Here is a 20,000-nt window from a genome sequence, read left to right as displayed (position 1 = left end):
TGAGGATTGGTCATCATTTAGCACCTTGGAAGGGGGGTCGGATAGAGGAGAAGGGAGGGGGGGGGACTTTGGCAAGTGTTAGTATAATCACGACGCTGCCGTTGTTGTGCAGCAAATAGAGAGTAAACTTTGTCCTACGTATTAAAACTAACAATTCTTGTTCCCCACTACGTTTGAAATTTCGTGTGAACTTAACGTTGGCTAGAAGGCTTGTGTGCAAGGTGTTGAAACAATGAGAGATTAAAACGAAGGGTCGTTTATTTGAACCGCGCATATCAGAGTGACAGGCGAATATAGGATTACAACGACCTCACTGTTAGAACTAATGAAATCAACCTTGACAAAAATTCGCTTAACCTTGAAAATTCTATTGATTCCCACTATCATCTGAAGAAAAGAGCCGATTAATCATTCATTCGTTTGAAAAAAAAAAAAAGAGGTGATGAATACGACTTCCGAAGTTCCTGGTTCATCACGCTCACCATCGTATGTTTTGCTGGTGTTTTTTCAGGCCTTGGCTTTTCTCATCATTGTAGGAAACTCTCTCGTGATAACAACCTACAGACGCAATGCTTTTCTTCACACACGCATTAATATCTTTATCGTGAGCCTGGTTGTTTCAGATTTACTGGTTGGAGCTGTATCCGTGTCGATATGAACTGATTTCACGTTTGTTAATCTCCAGAATATCCTGATACATTTGCCGGAGATTTATTTGTGTTTTGATATATTTAGTGCCTTGGCCTCCATCTTTCATTTTACAGCAATTGCTATCGAACTTTGCTATGTAATTTCGAGGCCATTTACCTACGGCACGTTAACGACTCGTGTGTACAAAACCTCGATATCAACAGCATGGCTTGTAGCAGTGATCATGGCGGCACTCTCGCAAATGCAAAGATCGATAACGCTTAAAAGAGCATATACAGTCTTAGTTTTCACTGTCGGCTTCGTGTTACCAACTATTTTGATACTGACAATGTACACAAGGATCTTCCGAACTGCAAGTTCGCTGGTTCGTAGAACCCCGGGCTTAGACACGGCAAAAGCCGTTGCTTGCAAAGTCCGTGAAGAGCGAAAAGTTGCCTTGAACGTCAGCATTTTAACAGGTTTGTTCCTTATGGCCTGGACGCCTTTCTTTGTTCTTTCAATGCTGGCTGAGTTCTGTGCAGGCTGTTTGCCTATAGGGGACGGTATGACTGCGTTAGTGATATTCGTAAAATGGATGCATCATTCAAACAGCGCAGTTAATCCGAATAAAAGAGAAAAGGCAATGAAAATCATAGACAGAACTCATCAAAACTGCTTGCTTTAACAGTGTTGTTACCTCTCCAGAGTCTGATGGCCATGAGATACGCTGTATCGAAATTGTATATTTCGGTTATGTCACAATAAAATTTACCTGATTCTTCTTAAGGCTCTGTAGTATTGTAATGATCACCCATTTATTGGCAGTCAGTTTTCTTTTTCCCCACTTTATACTATTTTAGCAACGACTATTCCCCCCTTTTCCCTCCTGAAAAGCGTGTGATCCCCCCCCCCCCAAAAAAAAATTTTCTATTCCCCCTCAGGCGATAAACCGTGACTGGTCGTTAAGGAAACATCAGGAATCAATCACATCAATTGTTCAAGTGCCTGTTGAATATTTTTCTGCGTCTTCCCTTGTCGCAAAGACCAAGGATTCCTTCTATGTTAAAGAACGAAACAAATTCGAACGCTCCTTTCAGATTTAACACATTATGGCGCTAAAACTGAGACTGATCGCCAAATAAAGGAAGAGTGCCTTTCCGTTCTTTAGTATACAAATATTCATGAAAAAAAATATCACCATAGAGATTGTATCCTTAGTCACCAAGGTGCTTTTATTTTATTGCGATGCTGCTCGAGATTTCTAAATATTCTAAAACATTACACTGGTACTGGTGCCTCACCAACAAGGCGGCTTACGTTCGTTGAATGGCAAAGCAATTAGGCCCGCATGCGACTTGGGTATACTTAACAAGACTAGCATTAGCCTGAAATTGTGTGTAAACTTAACGTTGTCTGTAAGGCTTGTGTGCAAGTTTTGAAAAGTTGATACAATGTGAGACTAAAACGAAGGGTCGTTTATAATTATGTGAATGAAGAATGACTGGCAAATATAGGCGTACAACGATTTTACTGTTATAGCTAACGAAATCAACCTTAACACAAAAGATAAGACAAAAATCCGATTGACTTTAAAGTTCTATTGATTCCCACCATACTCTGAAGAAAAAAGCCGATTCATCATTTATTCGTTTAAAAAAAGCGAAATTTTTATGTCTAAATCAACATCCGCAACTCAACTAAATCTTGCTAAACTACTAGTTGCTTCATAAGTCACATCATTCATTGAGTATTTCTTGGTAAATTCAAAAAGCATAACATTCCTGCGTTTGCACAATACAGCTTAATGGTGTTTGCAGTTTAGGTGACCACGTGCAGATCTCCATTTTGCGAGCGTTTGTTGCGATAGCGAATGACAAGGTAGACAGTAGCGCAGATGACAGTTACAGCTACAACACCACATACTGCTCCAACAATTGCTACCTTCTGGAAAGACTGGCTGGTCTCCTCTTGGTCTTCAGATGCAACTGAAATGAAGCAAATAGATTTCAGGCTAATAGTAGGTAACAATAGTTAAATTATCGAGGGCGTAAGTAGATTATAATGTGAAAGCGTTCCGTGTCTATCAGTAAAGGCAGAGAAACTGAAAATATATGAAAAGGAACATTTCCATGGTCTTTCTGGAGCTTCTTGTCCAGCCTCTGTTAATTTTCTGTAGTCTTCATTACGCTATATGATATTGCATATTGTTCCGTTTGTATCATATCTGACGTATTCAAGTTATCTTCTAGATTCTACAAGTTGCCCGGTGCGGTCTCTATTTCTAACTTGGACAGTTATTATGGAAAACCAGTCTTGGTTAGCAGAGGATGTCGAAAGCACCTGACAAAATTCCTGTTCCATTAATAAAAGCCCTATGAATTATCATTTACCTTCATCTTTGTTAAGTTCTTCCTGCTTAAAGGTTAATGGACCGTAGACAACATGATAAAGCTGTGACTCATCCACGGAATCGGAGATTGAACGACGTCTACGCATCTGTGCTTGTGTAACATCCATGGAAGAGATAACCTACGCAAGAGGTAGCATTCTCTGGACATTGACATTTGGTATTGACTACATTTGCCAAGCAAACTCTGAAATCGCAGTGGATGTAAACATAAGCTCCGGCTTCTGCCCCAAAATACCGGTAAGTTTTGAGTGAGAACATTTCATATTTGTCGCCAACGGTACAATTGTATGTCAATGTGTCGTCGAGGTCTTCGCTGACAACATCGCTGCCACAACTATGAAGTAATGATAACAAATGGTACAATTAATTAATGTAAGTATATTTCCTCTTACTATTTGAGGTAACAATGTCTTAAATTAACAATTATCTTTAATGGACAAGATCCAGGTAAATCCATAGCATCGGCTGTATGTTCTTTACTGAGTTGATACCAGGCACACAGCATACAAGAATAGCTGCCTACGAAAACTACAATGGTAGGTTCTTTGGAAGGCTTACCATTTATTGGCAAGAAACTGAAAAAAATTGTGAATGGGTTTCATTATTTAAGGGGAGCTTTATTTCTTCTAGAAATAAACAATGTTACTCACTCATGTTTGACACTGTCTCACAGAAACCCTGGCAGAACTCTTTATGATAAAGTTAAGTGTCAGTCTATCTGGGGTATACACTGGCGGCCATCTTTCACTTAGATTAAGAACCACAGTGAGTAATAATGATACCAAAAAATTTCAACACAAACTGGGATAAACGACGCTTTACATACAGAAGTATTGATTATTGGAACAAACTGAGCAATGATGCGATTACCTCATAAATCACGGTTGAAACTCGAATTTTGAAGTAAGTCATTTGTACATTTGTATGCATATATGCCAAATCAAATCCACATCTTTCTAGATGTTTTTCACTTTTAACCTCGTCAGATATTTTTACATTTCCTTTTTTTGAGGTGCTAAACCTCACTAAGGAGCTCTTCGATGAGGTGGGTCCTGCTCTGACTAAAATGTTATAAAATTATTATTGATTATTATTATCATAGTTGTCGTAATTATATATTAGTCATGTATACCGGGCAAATTTTTCTCAGAAATTCTTACCCGTTTCTTATAAGAGTAAAGTTAGCACCAGTATCATCTGGATTATTGCTTTGTGATGAATAGCATCGCACAGGGTACAAGTCAAGGTTGGGTGCATTGCTTTGAGTCTCGACTTCAGCTTTGAAGAAAATCTCTACATCCAGATCGACAGAGCCGTAAACGGGTATCTTATGTTCGTCGTCCATATACGCCATGAGAGAAAAGGTGAAAACTCCGCCCTCTAAAAATGACAAAAGAGACCACAAAAGCCAGTAAGGAAAATTAAAACAAAGCAAAAGAAATTTTAAAATACTTTATCGAACACATTTGCATTATTCAAGAATTTTGCTCGTCCTGATAAATGCAAGGCTAGATTAGGAAACTGAATGCAGTGTAGTTGAGATATCTTTTCAATGATCTGTAACTGCTACTCCAGTACTCTACTCCAAATGTTTCTCTGCCACTTTATTTTTTATATCAAATTGAAATCAAATCCACCATATCTTGACAAAGGGATTATATGTTCCTTTTTTCCCATCAGCCACTGAAGGAAGGCTGGTCAATATATTCGGTGGCAAAGGTTTGATAGACGCTCCTCAGGAATCTCCTCTTTGCAGGAATGCATTCTGAGATTGTTATGTAAATTATACATGCTGTTGCTGCATACCTGTGTCGTTAGCCCCTCGGTTCTTGATCGGTACAAAACTCGCCGAAGCTCTGCCAGTGTTATCGTAGTTACACGTGACGTAGTACAGGTGGTCATAAGTGCGCAACTGCTTTGTAACTGGATCACCTGCAGTCTTTTCAGCGCTGATTTTGAGGATGTATTGAACTTCTCCATCTTTCTGGTTTGACTCCTAAGCACAGTCAGGGAGGTATAGAGCTTCATAGGTAACTGTTTCAGTATCATTATCAAGTGTGGGTTGACACGCTGCAGTGTTTGTCGATGTTCTCCACTCTGGTGGGTCCCAAAATTCTACATCATCCACGTTTGAGATCACTATACTCACAGTGTGATTGGAGTTACAAGTCACTGAGGCCGACGTCTGACCTGAGAGGGAGTGAAAAACAATTTTTAACTCTAACTCTTTCATTTATGAAGGGTAATAATACATTCCATTTAGTTGTAGTTGTGAGAAAAGAGACACTTTATAATGACAAAATGTTAAGGAATCCAAATTAAACCGGCGAGGAAATCGCAGATTTAAATTCCTTTATTTCATAATTGCTTTTCGTAATGCTTAGATATAATCGTCAATTCATGAAGCCTACGAGGAATTGTAAATGGTATTAATAATTTTTGAATCAAGATGAATAAAGACGAGAGGAATGCGTTACCTTTTGTTTGATGTAAAACAAGCATAAATGTCGCCAAAAGAATTGCCCTCTTCATATTTAAAATTTGGTTCTCGTGGATCTGTGGCAACAAAGAAATAGATAAATAGATGAAAGAATTGTGAAAAAGTTGTTGAAAATCACGAGCAAATAGAAAGCAATTTATTGAAAAAGGATAAGCTGTGAAGCAGAATGAGGAAAAAAAAAGGAAGACATATGAGAAAAAAAAGCCGGACAAAGGAAAAAACACAACATCAACAAGTAGACAAAAATAAACCATAAAAAACTAAGTGCGAGGTGAAAATAAACATCAGCAATAACAATTTAAAGAAAAACATAGAAGAGGATTGTAAGAACAGGGGAAACAACAAAGAGACCTCGGGCACAGTTTTTCTCAAAACGGACAATAACTTTATATGTGATCATTTGACGAGAACAAAACTGCCAATGTCACATGGTGACTTCTAGAACTGTTTTGTGGTTTGTTTGTTTTTTTTGTTTGTTTGTTTGTTTGAAGTGGCGTTCTAATAACACATTGCCACAAGCAAAATCCATGAATTCTTTTATATGTATGTCACAAGAATACAATAGGCTCTGACCTTAACAGCAAAATTCAGTTGGTTTAAAACTTGGTGCTTTGTCCCTTTGAGGTGCCCTTTTCGTTGAATAATACAATGATTTTTGGCTTGAATATGTTAAAGGTGCTAATGAAAAGCTTGAGGAAGTTATTTACGTTTGAATCTCCAACTAAGCGTGGAAGGCGCTTGCAGGGTATTGACAATACATTGGGGACCGAAAAAACAGTTTTCAATCCGAATAGGTGAAATGCAAAGAATTAAGCGACAAAATGTTTCTCGAGAAGTCAGCAAGACATGATTAAAAAAGGCAACTCAAAAAAATCAAAAACCAGTTTCACGAGCTTAGCTGTGGCCTGAATAATTGGACCAAAACACTCAGGCTTAAACGTAATTGAATTCAATGAGTGGCTTGCTAGTTGAAGTCCATTTCAGATCAATTCACCATTCTTAACTACATCTGTTATAGTGGATTGTGTCTGGCTCTAATAAAAGTGAAAATACAGAATTATATTTTCGTGACTTCGTGAACTGCCTTATTATTTCTTTTTTTGTTCTAAAATTCCGTAAATAGCGATGAGAAAGCATTGCCTCAGGGTGAAACAATACTTTCTTTGATCGCACGACTTACTTGACACTGAACCCAAAGGTGAAATTTCGATATTTTGAAACATTTCTTCGATTCAATATACCTTTTCTTGAGTATTGTTTTTACAGCTTGTAGATGATAGAGAAGCTGTATTATTTTACCTCAGATCGTAAGTTGAAGTCTAAGCCCTCAGTGAAGCGTTGAAAATGATAGGTGGAGGTTATTAAAAGTCAATAAAATACAAGCACATAAGGCAAAAAGCACGAAAAGGTGAAAAATACTAAATAAAAAAATGTTCGCTGAAAAAATTCTGCAAAACGAGTTTGATGAAAGTAATAGCAAAACAAGTTCACTTTGAGCTGAGGACGGTGTGGACAGTAGATTAGTTTGTGTACCCTTTTCATATTGATATACATATATTCGTCGTCAGAGCGATGGACAAAGGGCTAACGCTCGAAACGTCAGCTTTTTTACCCTTTACGATGGCTAATTTACGTTTTCAACTCAATTGTTAACACTAAATTACCTGCTATACTCTCCCATCGACGCAGCACCACAGTTTCTTTTACTCCTTTATACACATATTCGAATGCGTTTTGCGCAAAAATTAGCCATCGTTTGTATGGATGCCTCTGGTCAAAGAACTATGTCAAAGCCGATTTACGATTGTCAGGGAGAGGAATAATTTGGTATTCTTTGCTAAGAATTCTAACTTCTTGGGTCACAATCCGGATTAACTGACACCCTCCACTAAGACAAAAATATTATTGCGTTGACACTGATACAATGTCTTCACTTAATACTACGACTCTATCGTTTAGCTCGAGAGCTCTGTATTTCAGGTGGAAAACATTTCTATTTCCAAAAGATGAGGAAAAAATTCAAATACATACTTTCAAACTCACCAAAAGTTTCCTCCTCTATCGAATAAACAAACTCGGTGAAAGAACTGAACTGTGAATTGACAAGACGCGACAATTGGTTATTTCCTTTGAAAATGAAAGAGAAAAGGCAATGAAAATTATAGACAGAACTTATGGAAACTGCTTGCTTTAACAGAGTTGTTACCTCTCCGGAGTCTGTTGGCCAACTGAAAGTAGTTATTTCCAGTCGAACTATTTTTGCAATAGACAAAAAGCAAAGGGTGGAATTAAGTAATTAATTTGAATGAAATTTGAAAGGTAATTAGACTATCAAAGGAAAGCGCTGCTCGATAAGACATTCATCAGTAAGAAATTATTTTTACATTTGTAAACTCCTCCAATTTTTAAGGTGGAGCCTTCAAACTTCTTTGCTCGGTAAAGGAGTGCGGTGATGAATACGACTTCCGAAGTTCCTGGTTCATCGCGCTCACCATCGTATGTTTTGCTGGTGTTTTCTCAGGCCTTAGCTATTCTCATCATTGTAGGAAACTCTCTCGTGATAACAACGTACAGACGCAATGCTTTTCTTTTCGCAGGCACTAATATCTTTATCGTGAGCTTGGTTTTTTCAGATTTACTTGTCGGAGCTGTATATCCGTGCCGATATGGACTTATCTCATGTTTGTTAATTTTCAGAATATCCCGATACATTTGCTGGAGAATTATTTGTTTTTTGATATATTTAGTACCTTGGCCTCTATCTCTAATTTTACGGCGATTTCTATCGAACGTTGCTAAGTGATTTCGAGGCCATTTACCTACGTTAACGACTCGAGTGTACAAAACATTTATATCTACAGCATGGCTGGTGGCAGTGATCATGGTGGCTCTCTCGCAAATGCAAACATCGATAACGCTAAAAAGAGCATATGCAGTCTTCGTTTTCACTGTCAGCTTCGTGTTACCAAATATTTTGATACTGGCAATGTACACAAAGATCTTCCGAATTGCAAGTTCGCTGGTTCGTAGAACGCCGGCTTGGACACGGCAAAAGCCGTTGCGTGCAAAGTTCGTGAGGAGCGAAAAGTTGCTTTGACCGTCAGCATTTTAACAGGTTTTTTCCTGATGGCCTGGTCGCCTTTCTTTTTTATTTCAATGCTGGCTGAATTCTCCGCAGGCTGTTTGCCTAAAGGGGGCGGTATGACTGCGTTAGTGATATTCGTAAAATGGATGCATTATTCAAACAGCGCAGTAAATCCGAATAAAAGAGAAAAGGCAATGAAAATCATAGACAGAACTCATGAAAACTTCTTGCTTTAAAAGTGTTGTTACCTCTCCGGAGTCTGATGGCCAACTGAAAGTAATGAGTTATTTCTTGCCGAACTATTTTTGCAATAAACAAAAAGCGAAAGGTCAGTAAGAATGGGTCTATTGAAACTTAAGAGCACAACTGAAGCGTTAATTAAAGTCCTTGTGCGCAACGGTGCTCTATTATAGGGTGGGTGATAAAGGGTTTAAGGTGATGCGTGATTAAGGCCAAACTAACTGATATGTGACGCACGAACTTTACAGAAAGCCAGCGTGATTCTTGAATTTATGAACTAGCATGAGGTATGATTTACGTCCTGAAATAAACGTTACCCACTGATTTTTTTGTTTGTTTGTTTTAGCTCAAGAAAACTTCAAACTTTCGGAATTCTATGAAATCCTTGTGCGTAAGAAGAGAGAGCTGAAGTTTTCCCTTTTTATAAGAGTAAAGCGTGAATTTTTCTAAAATTTGTGAGTGAAACGGAATCCGTCCCGGCCATCTTTCAGTTAGATTAAGAACCACAGGGAGTAATAATGATACCAGACAGTTCAACACGAACTGAGTTAAACGACGGTTCACGCACAGAAGTATTGGTTAATTATTGGAATAAACTGAGTTATGTTGCGGTTGTTATCACCTCATAAATCACGGGTAAAACTCGAATTTTGAAGTAATTCAGTTATACATTTGTAAGCTTATATACCACCATATTCATTAATGATTTTCAGTTTTAACCTCGTCAGATATTTTTACATTTCCTTTTTTTGAGATGCTGGACTCACAGAAGAGCTCTTCGATGAGGTGGGTCCTGCTCTATCATTAATGTTATATAATTAATATTGATTGTTATTATCATTGTTATTATAATTCATGATTAGTCATGTTTAGCGGGCAAATTTCTATCACAGAAATTATTACCCGTTTCTTATCAGAGTATATGTACCATAAGTAGAAAATAAATCACTGCTTTTTGATGACTAGCATTGCACAGGGTACAGGTCAAGGCTGGGTGTGGCGCTTTGAGTCGTGACTTCAGCTCTGAAGTGAATCTCTACATCCAGAGCAACAGGGTTGGGAACTGGCGTATTATGTTGGGGTCAGAATACGTCATGAGAGTAAATGTGAAAACTCCGTCCTCTAAAAATGACAAAAGAGACCACAAAAGCGAGTAAAGAAAAGTAAAACAAAACAAAGAAAGTTTTAAAAGACTACCAAACACATTAATTTTGCATTATTTAGGGATTTTGCAAGGCTAAATTATCAAATCGAATAAAGTGTAGTCGAGATATCTATTCAATGATAAACTAAAGCCCTTCAATAGCAGTTTAGCTTACTGAAACAAGGAAAAAAAACTTTTTAAAATTTAAATTGTTTCAAGTTAGTTGATAGCAACAACTCCTTTTGGGCCAGCATGCTCTAATAGTCCCGTAGCGTTAAGGATGAAAAGTAAAACTTTCTTTATCACAAAACGAAATACGAAGGCATTTTGTGCACATGGCTGTCTTTCAAAATCATGCCAAGCTCTTATAAATGTTTATTCCCAAATTTTTTTTTTTATGTCAAAGTAAAATCAAATCCACCATATCTTGATAACGAGTTTATCTGTTTTTCTTTTTTCCATCAGCCACTGAAGGAAAGCTGGCCAGTATATTCGGTGGCAAAGGTTTGATAGACGCTCTCCAGGAATCTCCACTTTACAAGAATTCAAACTAAGATTACTTATGTAAATTATACATGCTGTTATCTCAGAGCTACATACCTGTGTCGTTAGCCGCTTGGTTCTTGATCGGCACAAGACTCCCCGAAGCTCTTCATGTATTGTCGAAGTTACACGTGACGTAGTACAGGTGGTCGTAAGCGCGCAACTGATCTGTATCTGAATCACCAGTAGTCTTTTCAGGGCTGATTTTGAGGATGTATTGAATTCCTTCAGCTTTCTTGTTTGACTCGAAAGCGCAGTCAGGGAGGTGTAGGCCGATATTGGTAACTGTTTCAGCATCAGCATCAATGATTGCTGCGTGACACGCTACAGGGTTTGTCTTTGTGGTCCACTCTCGTAGGATTCAAAGTCCTGCATCATCCACGTTCGAGATCAATATATCCACAGTGTGATTGGAATTACAAGTCACTAAGGCCGTCGGCTGACCTGAGAGGGAGTAAAAAAAAAATTTTTAACTCCAACTCTGTCATTTATGATGGGTAATAATACAATCCATTTAGTTGTAGTTGTGAGAAAAGAGACACTTTATAATGATAAAATGTTAACGAATCCAAATTAAACTAGCGAGGAAATCGCAGATTTAAATTCTTTTATTTCATAATTGCTATTCATAATGCTGTGATATAATCGTCAGTTTCTGAAGCCCACGGGGAATAATAAATGGTTATCATAATTTTGGAATCAAGATTAATAAAGACGATATGAATGCGTTACCTTTTGTTTGATGTAAAACGAGCATAAATGTCGCCAAAAGAATGTCCCTCTTCATGTTGAGTATTAGATTCTAGTAAAACAGTAAAGAAAGAAATAGAAAAAAATAAATTGAAAAAATTGAAAAAAAAAATTTGAATCACGAGCAAGAAGAAAACAATTCATTGCGGTGGCAGAAGAGATGATCCTGGAGACGAACAAGAAAAACAAGAGGAAGAGCCACGAGAAGAAAAGCAATCAAGAAGAAACACGTCAACAACAAAACAAAGACCTCAATGGAAATAAAATTGAGACATCGAAGTAGAAGATGAAGAACGACGTTAGCAATAACAACAAAGCCAATTGAAATAATTTCATGATGATATTTTAACACCCTCAAAAAAACAAAAAAGTGAACATGAAACTAAATTTTCAATGGAAAGATGGAAAAAATGAACGACTCCCTCTTTAATTTTCGGGGTGATACTTTTCTTTTGTGACTTCGTGAACTGCTGTATTGTTTGTTTGTTTTGTTCTAAGAAATCCATAATTACAATAAGAAAACATAGCCTCAAGGCAAAACAACACCTACTTTGATATCTATGTCGCACAAATAACTTGGGCGCTGAACCCAATAGTAAAATTTAGATAGTTTGAAACATTTTTTCTATTCAATATATCTTTGCTTGAGTATTATTTTGAAAGCTTATTAACAATAGTATTGAATAAAAGTCAATAACACGCAATCACACAAGCCAAAAGGCACGAACAGGTGAAAAAAACTATATGTAAAAAAAGTTTGCTGAAAAAATTTTGCAAAACGAGATTGATTAAAATAACAGCAAAACAAGTCCACTTTGAGCTGAGGTGGGGAAAGTAGCTTAGTTTGCGTACTGTATTGATATACCTGTATTCGAATGCGTCTTGTGCATTAATTCGCCATGGATTGTGTGGATGCTCTCCATTCAAACAACTATTTCAAAGCCGAAAAAGCTTCAAAAACATTTTCTTTTGCGCGTTCCGTTTAATTAACGAGTTTTCAAGGAAAGGAACAATTTGATATTCCTGTAGGCATGACCGAGTAGGAATCTTTTTGCTAGGAATTCAAACTTCTTAGGTCACGATCCAGATTAGCTGACACCCTCCGCTAAGACAAAAAATTATTGCGTTGACATTGACACAATTTCTTTATACTACGACTTCATCGTTTAGCTGGAAAGCTCTGTATTTTTGTGGAAACGTTTCTCTACTTTACTTTTATCCCAAAAGACGAGGAGAAAAATTCAAACACATGCTTTCAAACTTACCAAAAGTTTCCTCCTCTAACGAATAAACAAACTCAGTAACAGAAACTGTGAATTAACAAGACGCGATAATTGGTTATTTCCTTTGAAAATAAAAGAGAAAAGGCATGAAAATCATGACAGAACTCGTGAAAATGTCTTACTTTGACAGTGTTGTTACCTCTCCGGAGTCTGATGACCGACTGAAAGTAGTTATTTCCTCCCGAACTACTGTTGCAATAGTATAAGAACAAAAGGCGAAAATTAAGTGATTAATTTGAATAAAATTTGAAAGATAATTAGTCTATCACAGGAAAGCGTTGCTCTCTGAGACGTTGATCGGGAAGAAATGATTTCAGTGTAAACTTCTCCAAATTTAAGGTGGAGCTTTCAAACTTCTTTGCTAAGTAAAGGAGTGAGGTGATGAATACGACTTCCGAAGTTCCTGGTTCATCGCGCTCACCATCTTATGTTTTGCTGGCGTTTTCTCAGGCCTTAGCTTTTCCCATCATTGTAGGAAACTCTATCGCGCTAGCAGCGTACGGACGCAATGCCTTCCTTCACGCACTAATATACTAATATCTTTAACGTGAGCCTGGTTGTTTCAGATTTACTGGTCGGAGCTGTATCACCTTTGTTTATTTCCAGAATATCCCGATTCGTTTGCTGGAGATTCATTTGTGTTTTGATGTAATCACTGAAATGGCCTCTATCTTTCCTTTTACGGCGGGGGGGGGGGGGGGGGTGGAGGTTTGGGTTTACCCTATCCTTCATAAACGTCTGTAGTTTTTTAATGATCACTCATTCATTGGCAGCCAGCTTCTTATTGTCCCCGCTTTAAACTCTTTAAGGTGACTTCTAATCCCCCCTCTGTTGTCCCTGAAAAGCGTATGTTCCCCCCCTCAAATCTTCCTATCCTCCCTCAGAATCAGTCTCCTCAATTTTTCGAGTACCTGTTAAATATTTTTCTTTGTTCTCTTTTATCGCAGAGAGAACAACATGCCCCTGTCAGTCTCATTTCGTTGTATTATTTCCCTCCTCGTGGAAGAAACAATGAATGGGAAAGCAATTAGGCCCGCATGCGACTTGAGTATACTTACTAAGACTGGCATTAGGTTAGATATCATATAAGGGTTAGTATAATCACGACGCTGCCGTTCGCTGTGCTGCATATACGTGTTCCTCACTACGCCTGAAATTGTGTGTGAACTTAACGTTGTCTGTAAGGCTTGTGTGTAGATTTATAAGGTGTTGAAACAATGATAGATTAAAAAGAAGGGTTGTCTATCTGGATCGCGCACATAAGAGTGACAGGCAAATATAGGAGTACAATGACTTCGCTGTTATAGCTGATGAAATCATTCTTTGACAAGTAAAGACAAAAGTTCCATTAACTAACTTAACTAAAGTGCTATTGATTCCTATCACCATCTGAAGAAAAAACCGATCAACCATTTATTCGTTTCAAAATAGATGAAATTTTATGTCAATCAACATCCACAACACAACTGAACCTTATCGAGTTGCTATTCATATCACATCATTCCAATGAATATTGCTTGACGAAAACATGACATTCGCGCAATTACACAACACAACTTATTTGTGCTTGGAGTTTAGGTTGCCACAGGAAGATCTCGATTTTGCGAGCGCTTGTTGCGATAGCGGATGACAAGGTAGACAGTAGCGCACATGAAAAATACAGCCACAACACCACATACTGCCCCAACAATTGCTACTATCTGGTAAGTGTGGCTGGTCTCCTCTTGGTCTTCAGATGCAACTGAAATGAAGCCAATTGATTTCAAGTTAATATGATAGTTAACGATAGTTAAACTATCGAGGGTTGAAATAAAGCATATAGATTTCAGGTTAATCATTGAGTTAAACTATCGAGGGCATAAGTAGATTATAATGTTAAAGCGTTCAGTGTCTATCAGTAAAGGCAGAAAAACTGAAAATACATGGAAAGGAACATTTTCATAGTCCGACTTTCTGGAGATTTTTATCCGGCCTTTGTTTATTTTCTGTAGTCTTCATTACAGTATATTATATTGCATATTGTTCCGTTGATATCATATTTGACATGTTCAAGTTATCTTCCACGTTCTACAAGTTGCCCCGTGCGGCCGCTATTTCTAACTTTGACAGTTATCACGGAAAACCAGTCTTGGTTATCAGAGAATGTGGAAAGCACCCAACAAAATTCCTGTGCCATGGCTAAAAGCCCTGTGAATAACATTTACCTTTCTCTTTGTTCATTTCTTCTTGCTTAAAGGTGAATGGACCGTGGACAACATGATAAAGCTGTGACTCATCCACCGAATCAGAGATTGAACGACGTCTACGCGCCGGTGGAGCTGGTGCAATATCAGCGGACGGAACACCTGTGCAAGTGACAGGATTATCTGGACATTCACACGCAGTATTGGCTACATCTGCCAAGCAAACTCTGAAATCGCAGTGGATGTAAACAGCGTCTCTTGGATTTCCTCCAAAATACCGATAAGTTTTGAGTGAGAATGTTTCAGATATGCTGTCGTCAGCACATGAGTATGATAACGTGTCCATGAGGTCTACGCCGACAGAATTGCTGCCACAACTATGAGGAGATGATGAAAAATGGTATAATTAAGTAATGTAAGCACAATTCCTCTCACTATTTGAGGTAACAAATTTTATCTTAAATGGAAAAGATCAATGTTAATCCATAGCATCGGCTGTATGTTATTTTCTGAGTTGATACCAGGCACACAGCATACAAGAATAGCTTCCTCCGAAAACTTCAATTGTAGGTTCTAACTAAGGCTTTGGAAGGCTTACTTTTTATTAGCAAGAAACTGAAAAAAATTGTGAATGAGTTTCAAGGTGAGCCTTATTTCTTTTAGAAATAAACAGTGTTACTCACTCATGTTTTATCAATAGTCTGACGATGTCTCACAGAAACTCCGGCAGAACTCTTTTTAATTAAGACTGTGTCAGTCTATTTAAGGTCTACACTGGCGGCCATCTTTCACTTGGATTGAGAACCACAGGGAGTAATAATGATACCAGACAGTTCACGCACAGAAGTATTGATTATTGGAATAAACTGAGTTGTGAAGCGATCACCTCGTAAATCACGGTTGAAATTCGAATTTTAAAGTAATTCATTTGTAAATTTGTATGCCTAAATGCCAAATCAAATCCACATCATTCTAAATGATTTTCATTTTTAACCTCGTTTTTTTTTTTCCGCGGTACTGGACCTTACTGACGAGCTCTTCCATGAGGTGGGTCCTGCTCTGTCTAAAACGTTATAACATTAATATTGATCGTTATTATCATTGTTGTCGTAATTATATATTTGTCATGTTTATCGGGCAAATTTTTATCACAGAAATTCTTACCCGTTGGTTATTATAGTAAATTGACCCTCACTGGAGGATGGATCTCTGTCTTTTGATGAATAGCATCGCACAGGGTACAAGTCAAGGCTGGGTGTGGCGCTTTGAGTCTTGACTTCAGCTTTAAAGTAAATCTCTACATCCAGAGCAACAGGGTCGGGAACTGGCGTAGTATGTGCGTCGTCTTCGTACGCCTCGAGAGTAAATGTGAAAACTCCGTCCTCTAAAAATGACAAAAGAGACCACAAAAGCGAGTAACGAAAAGTAAAAAAAAAACAAAAGAAATTTTAAAAGACTTTATCGAACACATTAATTTTGCATTATTTAAGAGTTTTGCTCGTTCTGAAAAATGCAAGGCTAAATTATCAAATTGAATTACGAGTAGTCGAGATATCTATTCAATGAGAATGGCTCTCAAATTAGAACTAAAACCCTCCAATAGCAATTACAAATTACTGATACGACGAAAAAAAGACGCACTTTAAAATTTAAATTGTTTCATGTTAGTTGCTTGAAACAAGTCTTTTTGGACCGGCATGCTCTAATATTCCTGTAGCGTTAAGGATGAAAAGTAAACGTTTCTCTATCACAAAACTAAATACGAATGCACTTTATACTCATGCATGGCACTGATGGAAGGCCGGCCAATATGTTCGATGGCAAAGGTGTGATAGACGCTTTCCAGGAATCTCTACTTTGCAGGAATTCAAACTAAGATTACTTAAGTAGATTATACATGCTATTATCTTAACCAGAGCTGCCTACCTGTTTCATTAACCGCTAGGTTTTTCATCGGCACAAAACTCCCTAAAACTTTGCCTGTGTTATCGTAGTTACAAGTGACGTAGTACAGGTGGTCGTAAGTGCGCAACTGCGGTCCACTTGAACCACCTGCAGTCTTTGCAGCGCTGATTTTGAGGATGTATTGAATTCCTTCAGCTTTCTGGTTTGACTCGAAAGCGCAGTCAGGGAGGCGTAGTTTGTCATAGGTAACTGTTCTAGCATTATCATCTATTGTTGGTTGACATGTTGTCTTGTTTGTCTTTGTAGTCCACTCTGGTGCGGTCCAAAGTCCTGCATCATCCACTTTTGAGATCAATATATCCACAGTGTGGTTGGAGTTACAAGTCACTGAGGCCGTCGGCTGGCCTGAGTGGGAGTAGGAAAACAATTTTTAACTCCAACTCTCATCATTTATGATGGGTAATAATACATTACATTTAGTTATAGCTGTGAGAAAAGAGACACTTTATAATGATAAAATGTTAACGAATCTTAATTAAACCGGCGAGGAAATCGCAGATTTAAATTCTTTTATTTCGTAAATGCTTCGATATAGTCGTCAATTCATGAAGCCCACAGAGAATAACAAATGGTTATCATAATTTTTTAATCAAGATTAATAAAGACGAGATGAATGTGTTACCTTTTGTTTGATGTAAAACAAGCATAAATGTCGCCAAAAGAATTGCCCTCTTCATATCGATAATTAGGTTCTCGTGGATCTGTGGCAACAAAGAAATAGATAAATGGATGAAAGAATTGTAAAAAAGTTGTTTAAAATCACGAGCAAATAGAGAACAATTTATTAAAAAAGGATAAGCTGTGAAGGAGAACAAGGAAAAAAAAGGAAGAGATACAAGAAAAAAGGCCGGACAAGGAAGAAACCCATCAAGCAAACAAAAATAAACTATAAAAACTAAGTGTAAGATGAAGATAAACATCAGCAATAGAAATTTAAAAAAAAACATAAAAGAGGGTTGCAAGAACAGCGGGAAAAAAAAACATGAATTTTATCGTTCAAAGCTCAAAAAAGAAAAAAATTCCCTTATAATGATTAACAAGTATGTTAAGAATGAAACTATTTCTCCGTAGCTTAAGACGAGAACGAAACAGCCAATATCACGTTGTGACTTCTGCAATTGTTTTGTTGTTTGTTTGAAGTGTCGTACGAATAACACTTTGCCACAGGCAAATGCCATGAATTCTCTTGTTTAGATGAAATGTTTTATGAATTCACTTGGTTTAAACTCTGAGCTTTTCCCCTTTGAGGTGCATTTTTCGTTCAATGATACACTGAATTTTAGCTTGAATATGTTAGAGAAGATGATGAAAAGCCGCAGGAAGTTATTAAGGGTGGAAGGAACTTGACAGTGCTAATGCTAGGGATTGAAAAACAGTTTTCAACCCAAACTGGTGAAATGCAAAGATTTAAGTGACAAAATGTTACTCGAGAAGTTGGCAGGACACGATTTAAAAAAGCAGTTAAGAAAATCAAAAACCTGCTTCACGAGCAAAGGTGTGGCCTGAGAAATTGGACTGAAACATTCAGGCTTCAATTTGATTGAATACAAGAAGTGGCTTGCTAGCTGAAGTTTATTTCAGATCAATTCACCAAAAAACCATTAAGTTGCCATTCTTAACTAAACCTGGCATGGTGGACTGTGTCTGGCTCTGATTAAAGTGAAAATGCAGAATCGAGCTTGAAATAACTGCGTTTCGTCAAACGTCAACTTGTGAAAAACTTATTTCTCTGAAATACGAGAAAGATACGAACGAATCGTAACCAGGATTGACTGTTGTGAGTGAGCTTCGTAAGTTTTTGATTGACGAGGTAAGCATCACTTAAACATTGACAAAATTTCTTTTGCTGAATTTAGGAATTAATCGACCCGTGGGAACTGCTTCTTAAAAAAATTGATCACGAGCAAGTAAAGGACAATTTATTGCGGTAACAGAAGAGATGATCATGGAGCAGAGTTAGAAAAACAAGAGGAAGAAGGAAGAGCGAAGTTGTTCTACCAGATATGCTGAATTATACCGTCCCCAAGTTTGTAGAACTAACATTAAACAATTCAAAATTTTATTATCAAGGACCAAAATTATGAAACTCTGCCTCATTCGATAATTGAATCTAACAATATAAGATCTTTCATACGGTTACTTAAATCCTTTTTAATTAATTTGCAAAATACCTATTGAATTTTATAGCAAGTTTATTAATATCAAGTAATCAAGTTTTCTTAGTACTTTACACTTGTAAAATTACGTTCTACATTCAAATTTAACTTAAATTCTAATTTCAAGAGGGAACCTCACCTATAATCCTTCAAGACTTCTTGAGAATTCCTCGCCTTTTCTTTTCTCTATTTTCTATTTCCCATGTAAATTAGGCTTTGTTCCCCTCTTAATGATAAAAAAGAGAGAAGAAAAGCAATAAAGAAGAAACACACCAACAACAAAACAGAGACATCAACGAAAAAAAAGTTGAGACGACGAAGTAGAAGGTGAAGGACGACGTCAGCACCAACAACAAAGCCAATTGAAATAATTTCATTATGATATTTTAACACCCTCAAAAAAGACAAAAAAGAGAGCATAAAACTAAATTTTCCCCGGAAAGATAGAATAAATCAATTATTCCCTCTTTTGTTTTCGGGGCGAATGATACTTTTCTTTCGTGATTTCGTGAACTGCCCTATTGTTTGTTCGTTTTGCTCTGGTAAATCCATAAATATCAATAAGAAAACATAGCCTCAAGGCAAAACAACACCTACTTTGATATGTATGTCGCACAAATAACTTGGACGCTGAACCCAACAGTAAAATTAAGATAGTAACATTTCCTCTATTCAATGCACCTTTCCTTGAGTATTATTTTTACAGCTTATTAGCAATAGTATTGAATACTAATCAATAAAATACAAGCACACAAGCCAAACAGCACGAAAGGGCGAAAAGAATTTTATATGAAAAGAAATTCGCCGATAAAATTTTGCAAAGCAAGTTTGATTTAAGTAACAGCAAAGTAAGTCCACTTTGAGCTGAGGTGGGGACAGTAGCTTAGCTTGCGTACTGTATTGGTATATCTGTATTCGAATGCGTCTTGCGCATAAATTTGCCATGATTTGTATCGATACTCTCTGTTCAAAGAACTATTTCAAAGCCGAAAAAGCTCCAAAACTTTTTTTTTGTCGCGTTCCGTACAATTTACGATTTTTCGAGGAGAGGAATAATTTAATATTCTTTGCTAGAAATGCCAACTTCTCAGGTCACAATCCGAATTAACGG

General features: G+C 37.3%; 1 protein-coding gene and 3 pseudogenes across 2 annotated transcripts; 2 read left to right on the top strand and 2 right to left on the bottom strand.

Moving 5' to 3' along the window:
- The first annotated feature begins 399 nt into the window (after nt 1–399).
- Nucleotides 400–1,464, top strand: LOC149043086 (dopamine receptor D5-like; annotated as a pseudogene).
- Nucleotides 1,465–1,843: 379 nt separating this feature from the next.
- Nucleotides 1,844–7,767, bottom strand: LOC113677523 (ZP domain-containing protein-like; annotated as a pseudogene). Its single transcript, XR_016188863.1, has 6 exons — nt 7,584–7,767; nt 5,518–5,596; nt 4,847–5,230; nt 4,201–4,420; nt 3,123–3,374; nt 1,844–2,641 (listed from the first exon to the last, which is right to left on the bottom strand). The product of XR_016188863.1 is annotated as a ZP domain-containing protein-like (transcript).
- Nucleotides 7,768–7,967: 200 nt separating this feature from the next.
- On the top strand, nt 7,968–9,277 carry LOC149043085 (dopamine receptor D5-like; annotated as a pseudogene).
- Nucleotides 9,278–13,975: 4,698 nt separating this feature from the next.
- Nucleotides 13,976–17,795, bottom strand: LOC113677516 (ZP domain-containing protein). The gene is made up of 5 exons (XM_089211205.1): nt 17,356–17,795; nt 16,695–17,078; nt 15,933–16,152; nt 14,790–15,145; nt 13,976–14,326 (listed from the first exon to the last, which is right to left on the bottom strand). Exons 1-5 carry the CDS (start codon nt 17,678–17,680, stop codon nt 14,160–14,162), a joined length of 1,452 nt encoding a protein of 483 aa, XP_089067331.1. The 5' UTR covers nt 17,681–17,795; the 3' UTR covers nt 13,976–14,159.
- Nucleotides 17,796–20,000: the final 2,205 nt, after the last annotated feature.

This window comes from Pocillopora damicornis, chromosome 7, assembly GCF_964200805.1.
Source record: "Pocillopora damicornis chromosome 7, jaPocDami1.2, whole genome shotgun sequence".
Classification (NCBI taxonomy): Eukaryota; Metazoa; Cnidaria; class Anthozoa; order Scleractinia; family Pocilloporidae; genus Pocillopora; species Pocillopora damicornis.
Note: the sequence above shows the minus strand (reverse complement) of the source record. Positions and strands in the feature narration are given on the sequence as shown.